Genomic DNA, 18,278 nt, shown 5'->3' on the forward strand with positions numbered 1-18,278 from the left:
AGGACGTCCTTGACCCATGTGCATTTAGATCTGTTTCTGTGGCTCCATCTAGTGCACAAACAAAGTCAATACATTCCATGAAAATTCAATGCATCCTCATTTCATTATCTTACAAATACTAATGATTGTGTATTAAAATACCATAACTGCACTGCTCCAATTAGTATTTTGGTCTTTGTATTTGATCATCTTCTCTATTTTATATATCCATGTTAGTTTATTGATTTTTTTAATTATTGTATAATAATTGTATATATGTCGTACAGTGACCTTGAGTTTCTTGAAAGACGCTTTGAATAAAATGTATTATTATTGCTATTATTATTTTTATTATTATTATTGTTATTATTATTATTATTATTATTATTATTATTATTATTATTATTATGTTTTCTGTATTGAAGCACATTATGCCAAAGCTATTTATAAAAGTTATGGAAAGAAAGTGCCAGGCTTTTTTTTTTCACCCACAGCATTTCCACATAAATAGGAAATCATGATGACTGTCATACTAAAATCAATATAGGGGTCTCGAAAAGCCCCTCGATTCGGCCTATATCTGAGTGCGTCACGCGGAATGACCTCAGCAGGGAAATCCCGTCCGCGTCATGACGCACTCCGTCAGCTGATTCAATGCAGTGAATGGAAGCAGCGCTACAGTAGATCCATATGAAGGTGGATAGACATAAACCTGTGTCAGGCTGACTGTAACGCACCAATCATTCTTGATATCATATATGTGCGTTTAGCGCTTTCCACTGACGTTTGGATCAGGAAGAGCAGCATTTCCCAAAACAAGTTGCTGTACACAAGACGCGATCGCCTGGTGAGTATGACAGTGCTATTAAATGCAAAAAGTTATTTAAAACTTGACATAAACGAATATCAATATATATATTGCCTATAATATGCGGCGCACTTATGAAACACATTGGAGCGGAGATTAACTATTATTTAATTTCTATCGCAAATGTCCTTGTTAACTTTCGTTTTCTCGTGACCAATTGTCTTGTGAAACGTCTCGGTGAGATTTTGTAACTGTCAGAATTTAGATAAGCGGACAGTCTCATGAGGAAACCTGAGTAAAGCATTGTTTACCACTCATGTATGTGTGTTTCCACATGTTCCCCAAATGACAGATTATAGAGAACTGTTTCGTGATCTTATCGCACTCTTATGAAGTAGTTTGGAGCTACAAAATAGCTTTGAATGGCCTTCTTTACTCATAGTGCCAATCTTTCAAAGCATCTATCCGAAGTTCGAGTAAATCCATATTTGATTAGTCAGCGAATAACACCACTTTATATCACCTTATATACAATGCAATACTTTCTCCATACGCGTCTGCACACAGCAACCTGTATATTTATAACAAATCTGTACATACAATTCAACATCCAGATGTTTTTGACCAACTGCATCTCTGTTTAATGTTTATTGTCTTTTATTTATATTTATTTTCGTGTTGTCACTTTATGTACACTGGATGCTTCTGTAGCCAAAACAAATTCCTTGTGTGTGAACTGAAGCACACTTGGCAATAAAATTAATTCTGATTCATATTGGCGTAAAGTTGGTTTAATATTCGCACTTCTTTCTTAATAATGTAATTTTAGAAAAATATTCTTTGAAAATTCTAAATATCATATTTGCAGCCAATGACTATCAAAGTACAACATTGTTCACAATTAAATAATTAGTGCTAATCTTGTTTTTAAGTCATACTTGCATGCAATTTTAGACCGAATATTAAAAGTAGCTTGGAAAAAACAATATAGGGAGGCTGTCACAAGTTTTCAGTGTTCAACAATGAATCAATGTGTGAATATAAAACCAACATCTGACCAGAGGAGAAATGGTCGTGCCCAACTGAGCCTGGTTTCTCTCTAGTTTTTCTTTTTCCTTCACTTTCGTCAATTGGTGAAGTTTATTCCTCAGCACTGACTCGCTTGTTTTGGGAGTTGTGCTCTTCAGTGTTTGGACTTTAAGTGAAATTAACCCACACTGACCTGAACTAAACTGAACTTCAACTCTGAAAACTGGACTGACACTGTTTCAATTTACAGGAAGACACAATCTACATTGTAAAAGCGCTAAAGAAATAAACATGAATTGAATTGAACTTTTCCTTTAATGTGAATCACTAAATGATTAGATCAACTGACTGAGCAAACTAGCATCAGCACATACTTTGCAGGATAGTCTTAATATCACTGCATATTTAGCATGAAAAACATGTTAACAGGATCATAATGCATGTTAGTGTTTACCACTTGTAAATTGCTGAACACAATAACTAAGCATTATATAATTCCTGTTGGTATTTTTAAAATGCAAAAGTAATGTTTATAGATACCTTTCGAATAGATTATTTTGGTTTATTGTAAAATATTAAAATTCTATTCATATTTTAAAGTTATTTTAAGCATATATTTGCCTGTTTAAGTTGAAAGGGCACCTATTATGCAAAAACCTCATTCATAAGGGGTTTAAACACAGTTGTGTTGCAACAGTGCGTAAATATATCCAGCCTCTAATAGTAAAAATGAATTAAATATGTTTTAAATAATCACACTTGATAAAAACAGTCTGTCAAAACACTTTGATTGACATTCCCCCTTTGTACATGTCATCAGAGGGGGAAAGCCCCGCCCATTAGTGATCTCTCTCTAATTAGCATAAACAGCCTTGAGCGAGAAGCAGCCGGCCGAGTTTTTACCTGCTGAAGATAAAGTCAGCGACTAAAAGGATTATAAATGTGGAGTTTTAGGATGCACACTAGTCTCAATAGACCGCCTTCTTCTGAGCCACTTCTTTGGACGTTAGTCCTATTTTAAATCTGCTGACGCATAGCTGATTGTAGCTCCACCCTCTTTTAAAAAGAGCACAATCTCATTTGAATTTAAAGTGACAGGCACCAAATTGACACAATTAGTATCAAAGCCTAAAAGGGGCCACTTTCAACAAGTTATAGAAAAATATTTGTGTGGTATTTTGAGCTGAAATTTCACATACTCTAGGGACATCAGAGACTTATTTTACTTATCTTGTAAAAACATGCATATAAGATTTCACTTTTGATTCTGTGCTGTTCAAGACACCTTTCTTGAAATAAGAGTCATGTTGTGGTATTTCATAACTCTAGTTTAACAGATTCTGAAAGAAAGCATGGCATCTGGATCATCGATGATGAATGGGGACATTAGTCACCCACGTGGGTCTGGTCCAGGGAATCTGGGCAGTTTAGAGGAGACCCTCCAGCAAATGAACACGCTAATCAAAGAGAACCGAGACCTGAAAGGTGCGGGTTACACCATAGCCTCTCATCTTTCCAGTTTCAGCCATAATCACAATACATACTCATGCACCATAACTTATGACAACACTCTGCCATTATATGCATCCCACAGAGGCTCTGAAACAGACCAACTTGTCCATGAAAGAGAGATTTGAGGGTCTTTCTGCTTGGAAGGAGAAGCAGAAGGAGGAAAGAGACTTCCTGGAGCAACGATTAGAGGAGGCCAGAACCAGACTGAACACTATGGACGTGGAGAACGAGGCGTTGAAAAATCAAGTGAAAGAGCTGGAAAAAAGTGGAGCTGAGGTGAGAGAAATTTCACAAGTGGACAAATCAGTCCACTCAGAAATACATAATCAATAAAAGTGGACTAAAATGAAGGTGAATATCTGCTTTAGTGTTTGCACACTGAACTGGAGGCCCTGAGAGGTCAGATTCTTCGCATTCAAGCAGAGAAGAATGATTTAGTTGCGATGAACTCTGAACTCCAACTCAAAATGGGTCAAGGTTCACCTAGCAACTCCTTCATTGAGATTAGAATAGCTGTAAGTATGCGCGCACGCACACACATATAATAAAGAGAGAGTATGCTGCTTTATTTGTCACTACATGTGTTTTCTTCCACAGGATGATGACTTAAAAGTGACCAAAGATTTATCCAGTGTGCCAGAGGCATCGGCGTTCTCCATGTAAGCATTGCAGAATTATGCATAAAGATCAGTAGATTAAAATCTCAGTCAACCAACTGTTGTTTATTAATTAGTTGCCTGTAAATAGAGCGATGCACAATTTCATGTTGTGTAGAAAATTGATTCATGATTAATCAGACAGGCCTTTTATAACGCAACCAAAACAATCTTGAAATGTGTAAAGGATTTACTCATTTTAAACCTTTATGAGTTTCTTTCTTCTGTTGAACACAAGAAAAGAAGATAGTTTGAAGAAAGCTGGAAACCTGTGTTTCCATCGCGTTTGTTTTTTCTACTATGGAAGTCAGCGGCTACACGTTTTCAGCTTTCTTTAAACTATCTTTATTTGTGTTCAACAAAATAAAAGATTAATAATCACAAGTCTCAAACTCAATTCCTGGAGGGCCGCAGCTCTGCAGTTTTGCCCCATCCCTACTCAAACACAGCTGATCTAGTAGTGTCTAGTAGTCGTGAACACCTTGATTGGTTGGATCAGCTGTGTTTGATTAGGGTTGTAGCAAATCTGTGCAGAGCTACGGCCCTTCAGGAATTGAGTTTGAGACCTGTGCTCAAGAAGTTCCAGACCTTTATGATTATTAATCTTTTATTTTGTTGAACACAAATTAGGATATTTTAAAGAAAGCTGAAAACGTGTAACCACTGACTTCCATAGTAGAAAAAACAAACACTATGGAAACACAGGTTTCCAGCTTTCTTCAAACTATCTTCTTTTCTTGTGTTCAACAGAAGAAAGAAACTCAGTGTGAGTAAACAGTAAGTTATTTTTTTAGGTGAACTCTCCCTTTAAGGTTTGATTGCATGTCATGACTGACCTAAAGTTATTACAGTACTGTGCAAAACATTCAGCCCAACATTAAATCTGTTGTTTTACTGATGGTATAATGGATATACGTGACCCTTTACCACAAAACAATCATAAATGTAATTTTATTTAGTCATTTTTTTTTTTAATTGAGATTTATACATGGTTAATAAATGATCTTTCAGTTGATGTATGAATTGTTAGGATAGGAGTTTGAATTATTTTGGTTTATTTCTTTAAGAAGTGTGAAGGATAATGTTGGACAGAGGCTGTTTGTGCAGGTTTGAACTGCATTTCTACCAGTGTTATTAGCAATATTGTCTGAATTGATAGAATTTTGAAGGACTTCAGTGGTAATAGCATGATAATGATCTGATAATTGCAGTGAAATCATACTTGGAGAAAGAAAACAGCTGATGAAGCACAGACAGTCATGAAGTGGCCTGCACAGAGTCCAGACCTGAATATTATACAGGCTGTATGAGATCGCCTGGACAGAAAACGAAAGATAAAACACTCTATACCAGGGGTGGCCAACCCTATTCCTGGAGAGCCACCTTGCTGCAGATTTCAGTTGCAACCCAGAAGGACTATAGAAAGGGATAAAAGAGGCCTGATATTATTACACAGCACATTATTTTCAAAAAAGTCAGAACAATTAGAACAAAATACGGGAAGCCGCATTAATGCTTTTTACTTGATTAACTAAATTAGTTGTAGTGTATGAGTGTGTGAATGGGTGTGTTTGGGTGTTTCCCAGTACTGGGTTGCATCCAGTATGCATCCAGATACTATTGAACAAAGCTGGTATAGTGCTTAGGACTTTAGCACAGTGCTATATATGAAAACAACAAAAGCCTACAGTGTAGTAGAAGCTCGTCTGATAAGTTAGTAAATATGTGTGTGTGTGTGTGTGTGTATACAGGCCAAAGGCTGAGTCAGAGGAACAGACGGTGAGGCAGCTGCTTCGCTCGCTCCGAGCAGAAACTGATGAGAAGGAGAGACTGCAGCTCACGCTCCAGGAGGCTCGTGGGAGGTAAGCCACAATTTGGCGTGCCCTCTCAGCATACACAACTTAAAGTGCTTAAGCTTCTTTTACTGTATGCGCATATGTTAATATTTGCAGAATCGCAGAGTTAGAGAGCAAACTGGAACATGCTGACAGCAGCGCACAGACATCTCTACCCTCTGCAGCTGAAACCAATGTAGGATAATATACTGTAGCACACTCTGTGTACTGTAACATGAATAAATGAGAAATGGCAAATGCAATGGGATGTGTGTAGGAACTACAAATTGTAGGAAGTAATTTCATTTGTAAATGTAAGAAATACGTATCATTTTGAAAATAGACATGATCAGGTAGGTAGAATTGGCCGCTCAGGACTTACACGCACATATTTGTTGAAAAATCTACTGTATTTGTGCCTTGTGTAAGAATGTTTAGACGATAAGACATATTTAATAGAATATTTGTTTTTAGATTTAATAAAGAATGTTTTTATACAGGACATATTTTAAGGGAAATGTTTAAAAGGGGGAAAATGTTCTTCTAGGGGGATTTTAGAGTTTTCATCGCTGATCAAATTGAAAAACATCTATTTAATTAATCAGTTATTTGTATATTCTATTGTACGATGAATGTTAGAAATGATTATGATTGTTAATTATACATTGAATATTTAGAAAAAAATTTCTGAGTGGGTTTTTAAAGACAAGCTGGAATGGGGGAATTGTTTTGAACGTGGCAACCACTTTCTAAGCTAACATTTATTTTGTAAATGTGTTTTTCTCAGGCTAGCACTGAGGTGAAGAATCTGGAAGATCAGTTGTTGAAGCTCTGTAATGAGTTGAAGCAAGCTCAGATTAAACTGGACGAGGCTGAGAGCATGAAAAGAAACCTGCAGGACAGGTCAGAAATCATCAACAATCTTACATATTTTTCTGCTTCCAATAATATATTTAAATATAGTTTTATTATATAAATATAAAAAGGAACATGCATATATCTTCAGTAGAATTATATTTCTGTTATATATATATATATATATATATATATATATATATATATATATATATATATATATATATATATATATATACCCGATTTTTCTTTCTCCCTGTCTGGCTTGGAGCATAGTATGGAGGTTTGGTGCCTTTCGTTTATTATTTTCAATTTCTCCTGTGTTTGTTAGTAGGGAGGAAAGTTTTCTGTATTTTATTTTATTATCTACTTTCTAGGGAAGTTTGATCTAATTTAGTTAGCTTGGTTTATTTTATTTTGGCTGATATTGTTATTTTTGCTCCTTATTACTGTAAATAAATCATATTTTCTTGTTAATTCTCAGTGGTTGTGTTTTTGGTTTATATTTTGGGAAGAGAGAGCGCGGGGGCACCAGGGATTATATTTTTAATCCCTGTTAATTTGTTATGTTTTAGTTAAACCTCTTTTCGATTAAGGATTTTTAATTTAATTCGTAACAATTATAAATGAAAATATAGACATATACTGAACTACTCTATCTATTATTGAATATTTTAAGGATGAAACTTTAATTTCCTCAATGCTTTGAAGTGTTTATGTTACTTCTATAAATGCAATTCTACCTGAATAATATGTAAAATCACCTCAAGATTTTTAATTGCATTTAACAAAATATAGACATATACTGAACTACTCTATCTATTATTTAATATTTTAAGGATGAAACTTTGATTTATTTCCTCAATGCTTTGAAGTGTTTATGTTACTTCTTTAAATGCAATTCTACCTGAATAATATGTAAAATCACCCCCAGATTTTTAGTTGCATTTAACAACAGATTAATGACACAAGGCTTAAAGTCCACAATCTTTCCTAACCATCCCATCTCCTGCTTTGTCTTCAGATGTAAAGATTTGGAGCAGGATTTGGGCACTTTAAAGACTCAGCTCGGAGACAAACAGAAGGTCCAGGCTGAGAACGACTGTCTGAAGGTTCAGATGGAAAGCCTCCAAGCGGCGATCAAACTGGAACAGAAGAAAACCCAAGATGAGAAGTGAGTGTCGCATGTTACCTCCATCTGATAACGTTGTTTAAAGGTGGAGGAAAGAAAGTTGCGAGTGTTATCAAGATAATATCCTCATGGTAATCTGGTATTCTTATCTCTCTTGTCCAGGAACAATCTAAACCAGCTGAAAGATGCGTACACCAAGCTGTTTGAAGACTACAGTGAGCTCCAGGAGGAAAAGAAGAAGAGAGAGGTATATATTTTGATTAAATTGCAATGAACTTAAGGGTATTAAGTGATGTCCATGCAATTTTAAAAAGAAAGAAGGAAAAAAGGCAGTTCACTTTGGGTTGTAATTTTGTTGGTGGTTCATTTTTGTTCTTACACACTGTGCCTTATTGTGCATGTGAATGACCAGGGTTGTGTATCAAAGGACGATTATGATGAACTCCAAACCAGGTTTGCAACTGCTGAAAAGGCACTTGCAGATAAACAGCAGAAAATCGATGAGATGAAGATGGAACTATTCCAGAAGGAAAAGGATCTGGAAACCATTTCTGTTTTCCAGGCACAGGTACATATGATTGAATGTTGACATGACAGACTGGAGTAAAATCACGTCATGTTAACAATCCTTCCATTTGTTCTAGTGTCCCCCCACTTTTTCAATCTCTTTGCAGTCTGTATCATTATTTAATGTGTGTTTCCATGTGTATCTACACAGGCAGAAATCTATTCCTCAGATTTCTACGCAGAAAGAGCAGCTCGGGAGAAGATTCACGAGGAGAAAGAGCGTTTGGCCACTCAGCTGGAGTATGTGAAAAAGCAGAACAGCCAGCTTCAAGAGGAGATGGAGTCACTTGGGAGGTGTGATATTACAAATTTACACACACTTACCAACTCTCTGTATATACTGAAAAAGAGAACTTTTTTTATGAATCAGGCATTCAATGAGCGAGATGCAAAGAAGGCATGTGCCACGAGGAGCCAATCCTCAAGGGCCCACAGCTCCAAACAACCTGCCTGGAGGTAGAGGTAGTACCTTACCTTAAAAAATCCATTTTGGACACTTTGCTTTTCAGCCTGTTTACTCAATTCTGACTAGTCAATTATAAAATTCCAAGGTGTGTTATTCTGAGAAAACAACCGCTAAATAACACAGGCTAAACCAGGAACTTCAAATCAACTTGAGCATCAGTCGATATGTGGACATCCATATACTTAGAGCCACATGCATATGGATCTGCTTTGATGCCATTTTGTTATTAAATAAAATGTAGGTTAGTACATACTTCATCCAACTGGTTTTGTTTCTGTCAGCTTTGTGTTTTTGACTGTTTGGTGCAATCTTGTGACTGAATAATGTGCAGGTTAGTGTATACTCCATCAGCAGTTTTCGTTTCTGTCAGCTTTGTGTTTTTGACTGTTTGGCGCCATCTTGTGGCTGAATAATGCCCAGGTTAGTGTTTACTCCATCTGTAAGAGCCATAAGTTCATTGTTTTTATTTATGTTAAAATAATAATAATATTAAAAAGCAAAAATATTGTACCAAGTAATACAATTTTTTAATATAGAGTATATGCTGATGTCATTTCTGGGAAGGAAGAAGTTGGAAGCAAGACAGTTTTTTAATCGTGTATTATAGTTCTGTTAAGTTGTTATTACACATTTTTCTAAACAACATCACTGGATTGTCTTATGTTACTCGTGTTAAAATCGTGCTTATTCAAAGAAAGAAATAAGGCAAGAAGAGATGGATTGATGGCACATACACCATTAGCAGTTTTTGTTGCTGTCAGCTTTGTGTTTTTGACTGTTTGGCACCATATTGTGACTGAATAATGCGCAGGTTAATGTTAGTGTATAGTATATCATCGGCTGTTTTCGCCATTTTATGACTAAGTAATTTAGAAGTTAGTGTATACTCCATCAGCTATTTTCATTTCTGTCAGCTTTGTGTTTTTGACTGTTTGGCTCTTGTGACTGAATAATGCGCAGGTTAGTGTATACTCCATCAGCAGTTTGGTTTCTTTCAGCTTTGTGTTTTTGACTGTTTGGCGCCATCTTGTGACTGAATAATGTGCAGGTTAGTGTATACTCCATCAGTAGTTTGGTTTCTTTCAGCTTTGTGTTTTTGACTGTTTGGCGCCATCTTGTGACTGAATAATGTGCAGGTTAGTGTATACTCCATCAGTAGTTTGGTTTCTTTCAGCTTTGTGTTTTTGACTGTTTGGCGCCATCTTGTGACTGAATAATGTGCAGGTTAGTGTATACTCCATCAGTAGTTTGGTTTCTTTCAGCTTTGTGTTTTTGACTGTTTGGCGCCATCTTGTGACTGAATAATGTGCAGGTTAGTGTATACTCCATCAGTAGTTTGGTTTCTTTCAGCTTTGTGTTTTTGACTGTTTGGCGCCATCTTGTGACTGAATAATGTGCAGGTTAGTGTATACTCCATCAGTAGTTTGGTTTCTTTCAGCTTTGTGTTTTTGACTGTTTGGCGCCATCTTGTGACTGAATAATGTGCAGGTTAGTGTATACTCCATCAGCTGTTTTGTTTCCTGTAAGCTTTGAGTTTGACTATTTGACGCCTTCTTGTGACAAAATAATGCGCAGGTTAGGGTATACTCCGTCCATCAGCTTTTTTTTGTTTCTGTCAGCTTTGCGTTTAATTCATAAGAATGAATAAATTTTTACCGCTCAGTACAATATTTTGTGTCTAATTTCTATATTTTGTGGCAAGTAGCCATGTAATAAAGGATAAAGTACACACAGGATGGTTGTTTTCACAGAATAAACCCCATAAAACCCTTCGCTTCTTGCTTACTACCTTTTTGCTGATTAGACTGTATTCTCCGAGAACTACTTTATCCCTAACATATTGGGAACATAATTAACATCAACCTCTTTTTTTTTTTCCTTAGGTGAATGGCAGCAGCAGAACATTCCAGATCACGCTTGTCCTAAATGTGGGGAAGTCCTACCTGACCTGGACTCCCTGCAGATCCACATCATGGATTGCATCATCTGAGCCTGTTGCCTAGTAACCTTACCAGATCCCCTCATATGTGAATGAGTGGTTTGATAGCTTTACCTTCTAGCACCCTGCAAATATACTGCTTCAATAACACCGGTCTACGAACCGTGCATCCTAATAATACTGTTATTTATCAGTCTGGAGGGTTTCAGATTAATACTATAGCTGCAATCGGTCGAGGATGAGAATGAGCACTTAATGTGTAGCTTTGACTGGTTGGATATACTCTAGCTGCATCCTGTATAATGAAAATGTGACATTAAGCTGATTCAAGACACTTGACCAATGTCAAATACTATGAGTATGAATATATAATGTTGCAGGTGGGCAATCAGTGTGACGTAATATCTGTTGTGGGTGAATTACATTATTGTTTGCGAACATATTTTTAAGATTAGCTCTAATATTTTTGAGTGAAGCAAGAGTTGTAGCTAAATTTATAATATATTTTCAATGCCCTGCGATAAACAGTGAGCAACAGATTGTTTGTTGGGACTGTAAAAATGTCAACGCACTTTATTTTGTTTATACGTACATACAAATAATTAAAATAAGTTTATAAAGCTCCAGCCTGTATTATCTATCACATATGGGTTCTCTCAGTAAGGTTCTTTCGAGTTGATTTCATAACTTTGGTGCGTAATAAAAAACAAATATGTGTAATATTGAATAGTCTGTCATTATTTATTTACCTTCAGACCATCATATGGTTATCAAAGTCAGCTTCAAGTCAGCTTTATTGTCAATTCAACAACATGTACAGGACATATAGAGAATCGAAATTACGTTACTCTCAGACCCTAGCTGCCTAACATATAACGTTAATACAAAAAGTAGAGTTTTAAGAAAGAATTTACAATAAATACAATTTTACATAAAATGTCATCTAAATATATGCCTAAAATTTAGTCTAAATATATACATAAATGTGATCTAAATATATACATAATCTGTATTAAAGAAAATTAAAAAAAAAAAGAAAGAATAAAAATTGTAGTCGATACAATACAATACAATACAAAAACATTAAGGGCATTTGGCAATGAGTGCAAACCAGAGTTGTGCAGATAGAACCGTATATAGTGCAAAAAGGCTTGTAAACAGGAAAATTATGATAAAGTGACAGATATATATATATATATATATATATATATATATATATATATATATATATATATATATATATATATATATATATATATATATATATATGGAGGTAGTCCAATGTTGCATAAAGTTATCTTTTAAACAAACAAAAAAACACAACTTGTGCTACTGCTATGCTCCAAAATCATAAGGACGATATACAATTTGTCTGTTTTTATTTTTACTACAAAGTCAAGCGATCATTTTATGTGACAATCAAGCCAATCTCATGTTTAGCTAGGCCACAACAATGACTTTAAATACTTTAAAGGTAGCATTAAAGTATTTTAGATTGGATTGAGATTCAACTTTATTGTTATAACACATGTACAAGGCAACGAAATGCAGTTTAGGTCTAACTTTGCATTTAACTAAAGATTGAATAAATCATTGCTGCTCAGTACAATGTTCTGTGTCAAATTGTTATATTTTGTCAAATAGCCATGTAATAAGCTGGATAAAGTACATACAGATGGGTTGTTTCCCCAGAATAAAGCCCATAATACCCCTTGCTTCATGTCTACTATCTTCCTTTCAGATTTGATTCAACGTTATTGTCATTACACAAGTGCAAGGCAACGAAATGCAGGTCTAATCAGGAGTGCAACAGCAGCAAGTGCAGGATAGCGGTATAAGTTAGTATAAGAAGTGCAGTTATAGAAAAAACTATGGTGATATTTACAGATGGATGTACTATTGTTATTATATACAGGTTGTATTAACTATGAACAGAGATTTACAATAGAGCTGCTATTAATAATGAGAAGTATGCAGATACATATGAACAATTACAAAGGTTTATGTACAGTGGGTATGTACAATTCAAGATGACTTGAATGACAATTAATAAATGATATAGTGTTTATGGGGTATGGTACAGTAAGTTATGATGAGAGTAAGGGGGTGTATGAGGGGGGCAAAAGAGTCAGTGGAGGAGCAGAGTTCAAAAGGGAGACAGCTCTGGGGGAAAAGCTGTTCCTCAGTCTGCTGTTTTTTTTTTTTCCGGGGGAACCTGAAGCACCTGCTGGAGGGCAGGATAGAAAACAGTCTGTGACCAGGGTGAGAGGAGTCCCTTGAGAATACTGTATGCTCGTATTTTGTAATACTCTCTCATTTTATGTATACATATGTTCTTTTTTGGGGGACACTGCAGTCCATATCCTTGCCTACTTTAATATTTTAAATGATCTGTAGTCCAAATAAACGAATGTTTACAGGCATAACATATGTGATTAGCAGATAAAGTGGGGAATTTATCAAGTGCTACAAGTGAGGAATAAATCTGTGAGCAGAAATAACAAAATGGATTTGACAGCCAGATCCATTGATGGGCATTTTTGGTGTCGTCCCTGAGAATATTTCAGTAAAGATATACATGTACATTCGGTTATTGCTTTCACTACATTACTAGCAAGACATTTAATATTATTCAAGTGGAAAAGAGTAGACCCCTAAACACACGCTGGCAACACAAATTGGAAAAGATACAATACATGATTCGAGGCTCGAAATGCAAGTTCCTAGACAGATGGCCCCCCTTTATTAAATACTTTGAGGAGCTCCCTGGCCTTTAGAATAAATGCATTTGTTTATTTTTCTTTTCTTTTTTCTTCTGTTATGTCTATTTTGTGCTCTTTGGATGTCACCATACTCTTCATGTCAAATGATAACAAACTTGCTAAAAATATGACAATGTATGATGTACAATGTAAGATGCACCTATTTAGTATATTCCTTCTTTTAGATGTTGCCAAGCCTCTCGTGTTAAATGGTAACTTATGGACTGAACAAATATGGTACTGTTTTCTCACTGTCAACTCAGAAACTCTGGACTGGTATAAGTTTAATTTTTATTAATTTTCTTTTCTATCAATGCTGTGGTTGTGGTTGGGGTAATGTAATGCTTTGAATTATAGATGCAAAAAAACTCAATAAATAAATATTCAAAAAAAGAAAAAAAAGGATTTGACCACAAGGCATGAATTTGATTAATCTAACCCTGATTAACCTAACCCTGTGCATATGCCAAAGTAGTTGGCGGTTCATTCCGCTGTGGTGACCCCTAATAAATCAAGGACTAAGCTGAAGGAAAATGAATGAATGTATGATTTTGACACGCACTAAACACACTTCAATAAGTCAATGTTCAATGCAAAACACACACAGATGGTTCAGTGATTGCTGTTCAACTTTATTGTTATCGAGCATCACACAAAGGAGGCTGTCTCAGAGCATAGCTTTACAAGTTGAAACTTATTTTGCTTCATACCTGTAAAAGAAGGTTCCTTTGTTCAGATAGCAAGTAACGGCGAAAGACCCATACTGAACTAATTTGTTGCAAGTGCCCAAATGATCGTCGAAAGTCTTGTCTTTGTCCCAAATCTCCAGCTTCACGTCATCACCGCATTTGCAGTTTGGGAAGTTGAACTCTGCAGACCATGTAGGATTAGCGTTATCCTTGTGATATTCAGTCTGCCCCCCGGAAACAGCGCCACACCAGACCTTCACGTAGGGATCGGGTTCGTTTCCGAAAGGATCCCCGGTGAGGTCCCTGGCATGCAAGCCAAACACCCGAACAGAAGCACTGGCAAAGTCCAGCTGAGACGCCAGCATCAGCACGGCCAGAGAAACCAGCCGGAGATCACAAAAGACTGCCATGACTGTGAGAAACAATATATATGTTACATTTTAGTGTCACTTTAACACATACAGAAATACCTGGATTATATCTAAGGTGTGATTCCAATGTTAAAGATGTCTTACCTTGCTTGTGTTAGGTGTCGTGTGCTTGTTTTTTGATCCAGGCCCCCTTTATAACGCAATCACCAACGCAAAATTTGTTCATTTGCTGATCAACAGATGGGTAAATCCCATGCATATCTGCTATCAGATTTGCTGAACCAACTTTTTTTTTTATGTTGGCACATTTAAATGTGTCAATTCAGCGAGTTCAAAGTGATCTTAAACATCCACTGCTCTTTGCCAGCTACCAAAACACTGATTTTTCATTTATATACACTGTTAAAATGCTGGGTTTTACACAACATGTAGGAATTAACTTATTAGTTTTTACAAATTTAAGTGGATTGAACATGAAGCAATTAAGTTGCCCCGTCTAAAAACCTCAAGAATTGTGTTATTTCAGCTCATTTTAAATAAGTAGTTTGAACAAGCAGCAATATAATTGTTTCATAAGCAGATAACAGCTTTCATTTTTATTTTTGACTTATAAACAACCTGACACTGCAGTTAATTTCATCCTATATTTATTAACACTCAAGAAACCTGTTATCTTCATGCAAACATCATTTAATTTTGGTTTGATCGCTTCAACAATTTAAGATCCATGACATGTTTCACTGCTTTTAATTGTTGTGCTTAAGGCCCAACAGCCAAATACAGGTGGCATATATTACTATATTATCTCTTTGAGAAGCTGCTGTGCCATGTACATTAAAGGTTTTAGCATCATTGTAAAAATGTGTCACATATTTAATTCACTTGGTGGGCACATTTGTTTTTGTGTGTTGCTAAGCTGTAGATATTTTGGAAAGCACATTGTTATGGAACTGCTCCAAGTCAAAGCACAATCTGACTGATATGCAGAGGAGCGTCTTGCTCAAGGACAGGACACAGAGCACATGTAAATTAGCACAATCCTTTAAAGGGATAGGTCACGCACTAATAATAATAATAATGATGATGATGATGATAATAAAACAATAACAAAGCAATAAAAACACTGCTACTAATTTGCATGCTCTCAGGCTATAAAATATGCAGGTGAATTTTTCAGTAAATGTTTTTAAGCCAAGACTGTGATACATACTATACTGCTAATCAGTTTGAGAGCCAAAGAATAGGAAAATATTTTCAAAAACTGTGTATACCTGTGATTTGCGCATGAGATTGAACATTATACGCAATATTATGGTCTCATTTACAGGCTTTAGTGCAGGGGTGTCCAAACTCGGTCCTGGAGGGCCGGTGTCCTGTTGAGTTTAGCTCCAACTTGCTTCAACACACCTGCCAGGAAGTTTCTAGTATATCTAGTAAGAGCTTGATTAGCTGGTTCAGGTGTGTTTGAGTAGGCTTAAAGCTAAATTCTCCAGGACACCGGTGTCCTGACATTTTATTCTACCCATCAGATTATGCTACCAACATTGTATTTGAATGGTTCTGAGATTGGGGTTAGGGATTAGGTAGGTTAGGGCGATATTACAGCTTCATACCACATAAAAAATTACACTGGTAGCAAAATCTGATGGGTAGCATATTTCATCATCAAAATGTGCTACCTAATCTGACATGGGAGGACAAATGGACAGAACACCAGCCCTCCAGGATTGAGTTTGGACGCCCCTGCCTTAGTGTAGCATCAAGAGCCACAAGTATTAATTTTGTATTGCTCTTATGAATTTTTTATGTTACTCTCAAAATAAAATAGCCATTGACTTGAGTTTTAGGAATCCCTAAGGACTAATTTCAGCAACAACAACAAAAAAAAAAAAAAACCATACTTATTTAACATTCTACTGAACAATAAAAAGTCACCTTTTTTGTATAGTCTCAAGTTGTAATATTTGGGTGGACTATCCCTTTAAAACATTAGACATAGTAAAAAATAAACAAATAAAGGCAATTTGGGGCAAATATAACTGCAAGTTAATAACTGCTTGTATATATTATACCTTTCTGCATTGAATGTATTTAATACAAAAGTAGAGAGTCAGTGCCCTCTTGTGGTACATTTAGTAAATAATGTAATGGTCTATGTAAATGTTTCTGTAAGACCCATCCTGACTGTTTTCTTCAAGCACCCGCAATTAAGAAAGGGAGTTGTGGAGATCAAATTTTCCTGTGCCAGACTATTTGCGATCAGTAACCTCCCAGCAAACAATTTTGTGTTTAATAGACGTCTAATAGACATCTGGGCTAAAACACTTCAGTGACTTGAGCGACTTCTACGACCTCTATGTCTTGATTCAGTAATTTCACTTTTATGACAACGAAAAGGTTGTTTTCAGCAATTTTAACATGAAATAACTGAACATAAACATAGGAGGCAGAGAAAAATTCTCATTGTAGAAGAAAATTCTAGATGGCACTTAAGAGGTTTTTATATACAGTATATATATATATATATATATATATATATATATATATATTTTTTTTTTTTTTTTTCACAATGGTACCTGTTGTGCATTGTTCTATTATTTTTGGGGAGAAGCCTGCATAATTTTTAATAAAAGCAACAACTATCTGGTTGAATAAAAGAAACTTTAAGTCAGAATTTGCCTGGGGTATTAATAATTTTATGCTTGACTGTATTTAAGATATCCCAGTACTGGGTTGAGGCTGGAAGGGCATTCGCTGCATAAAATATATACCAGAATAGTTTGCGGTTCATTCCTCTGTGGCGACCCCTGATAAACAAAGGCAAGAGACTAAAGCTGACTTTTCTCCCCATAGACTTCCATTCATACACACGCGAATGCGTCAGACCGAAAAATGCAAGCTCGTGCGACAAGTTTAGCAGTTCGCTGCATTGCAAAGTTCAAGCTTGGTGAACTTTGACCTACGAAATCGCATCACTTAACTGCGTGAGACCAATCAAGGATCAAAACATGACCTCTCTGGACAGAAATAAAAAATATGGACCAATCACTAGTTTTTTTAAATGTCTAATCTTCTTGTTTAATCCCGCTTCTTTTCACAGAATTTGGCAAGCTCAAACTCTAGTGTGACCGAAGCCGTAGGCCAGGGGTGTCGAACTCAATCCCTGGAGGGCCGAAGCCCTGCACAGTTTAGTTCCAACCCTGCTCCAACACACTTACCTGAAGGTTTCAAACAAGCCTGAAGGACTCAATTAGTTTGATCAGGTGTGCTTAATTAGGGTTGGAACTAAACTGTGCAGAGCTGCGGCCCTTTTGGAACTGAGTTTGACACCTGTGCCGTAGGCGAAGGAAAATGAATGAATGTAGTGTACGCAAGTGTCATCATCCAACTTCAGCTGTATGTACCAATGTAGACATTTCTGCAGTGCAACCAATAGGAATTGAACAAATAATGACCAACATCTAATCACAGACCAAAACACACAGACATTGGTACCTTTCCATTGAAGAGACCAATCGAGGATCAAAACATGACCTCTCCAGACAGAAATGAACAATATGGACCAATCGCTCACCTTTTTAAATGTCTAATCATCTTGTTTAATCCCGCTTCTTTTCACAGAATTAGGCAAGCTCAAACTCTAGTGTGACCGAAGATGAGGCGAAGAAAAATGAATGA

The 18,278-nt window shown here is 36.1% G+C and overlaps 2 protein-coding genes across 4 annotated transcripts; one reads left to right on the top strand and one right to left on the bottom strand.

The window, feature by feature from the left end:
- The first annotated feature begins 638 nt into the window (after nt 1–638).
- Nucleotides 639–11,363, top strand: optn (optineurin). Of its 3 annotated transcripts, none has more exon segments than NM_001100066.2 (14): nt 639–826; nt 3,146–3,301; nt 3,411–3,604; nt 3,697–3,843; nt 3,926–3,987; nt 5,736–5,846; nt 5,937–6,015; nt 6,607–6,722; nt 7,699–7,848; nt 7,969–8,053; nt 8,219–8,374; nt 8,525–8,667; nt 8,744–8,835; nt 10,723–11,363. In NM_001100066.2, coding segments are annotated over 13 exon segments (1,575 nt in total). In that variant the 5' UTR covers nt 639–826; nt 3,146–3,168; the 3' UTR covers nt 10,830–11,363.
- Nucleotides 11,364–14,151: 2,788 nt separating this feature from the next.
- On the bottom strand, nt 14,152–14,767 carry si:ch211-240l19.8. Its single transcript, NM_001082930.1, has 2 exons — nt 14,745–14,767; nt 14,152–14,641 (listed from the first exon to the last, which is right to left on the bottom strand). The coding sequence occupies exon 2, from the start codon at nt 14,637–14,639 to the stop codon at nt 14,235–14,237; it is 405 nt and encodes a 134-aa protein (NP_001076399.1). The 5' UTR covers nt 14,640–14,641; nt 14,745–14,767; the 3' UTR covers nt 14,152–14,234.
- Nucleotides 14,768–18,278: the final 3,511 nt, after the last annotated feature.

This window comes from Danio rerio, chromosome 4 (assembly GCF_049306965.1).
Source record: "Danio rerio strain Tuebingen ecotype United States chromosome 4, GRCz12tu, whole genome shotgun sequence".
Lineage (NCBI taxonomy): Eukaryota > Metazoa > Chordata > Actinopteri > Cypriniformes > Danionidae > Danio > Danio rerio.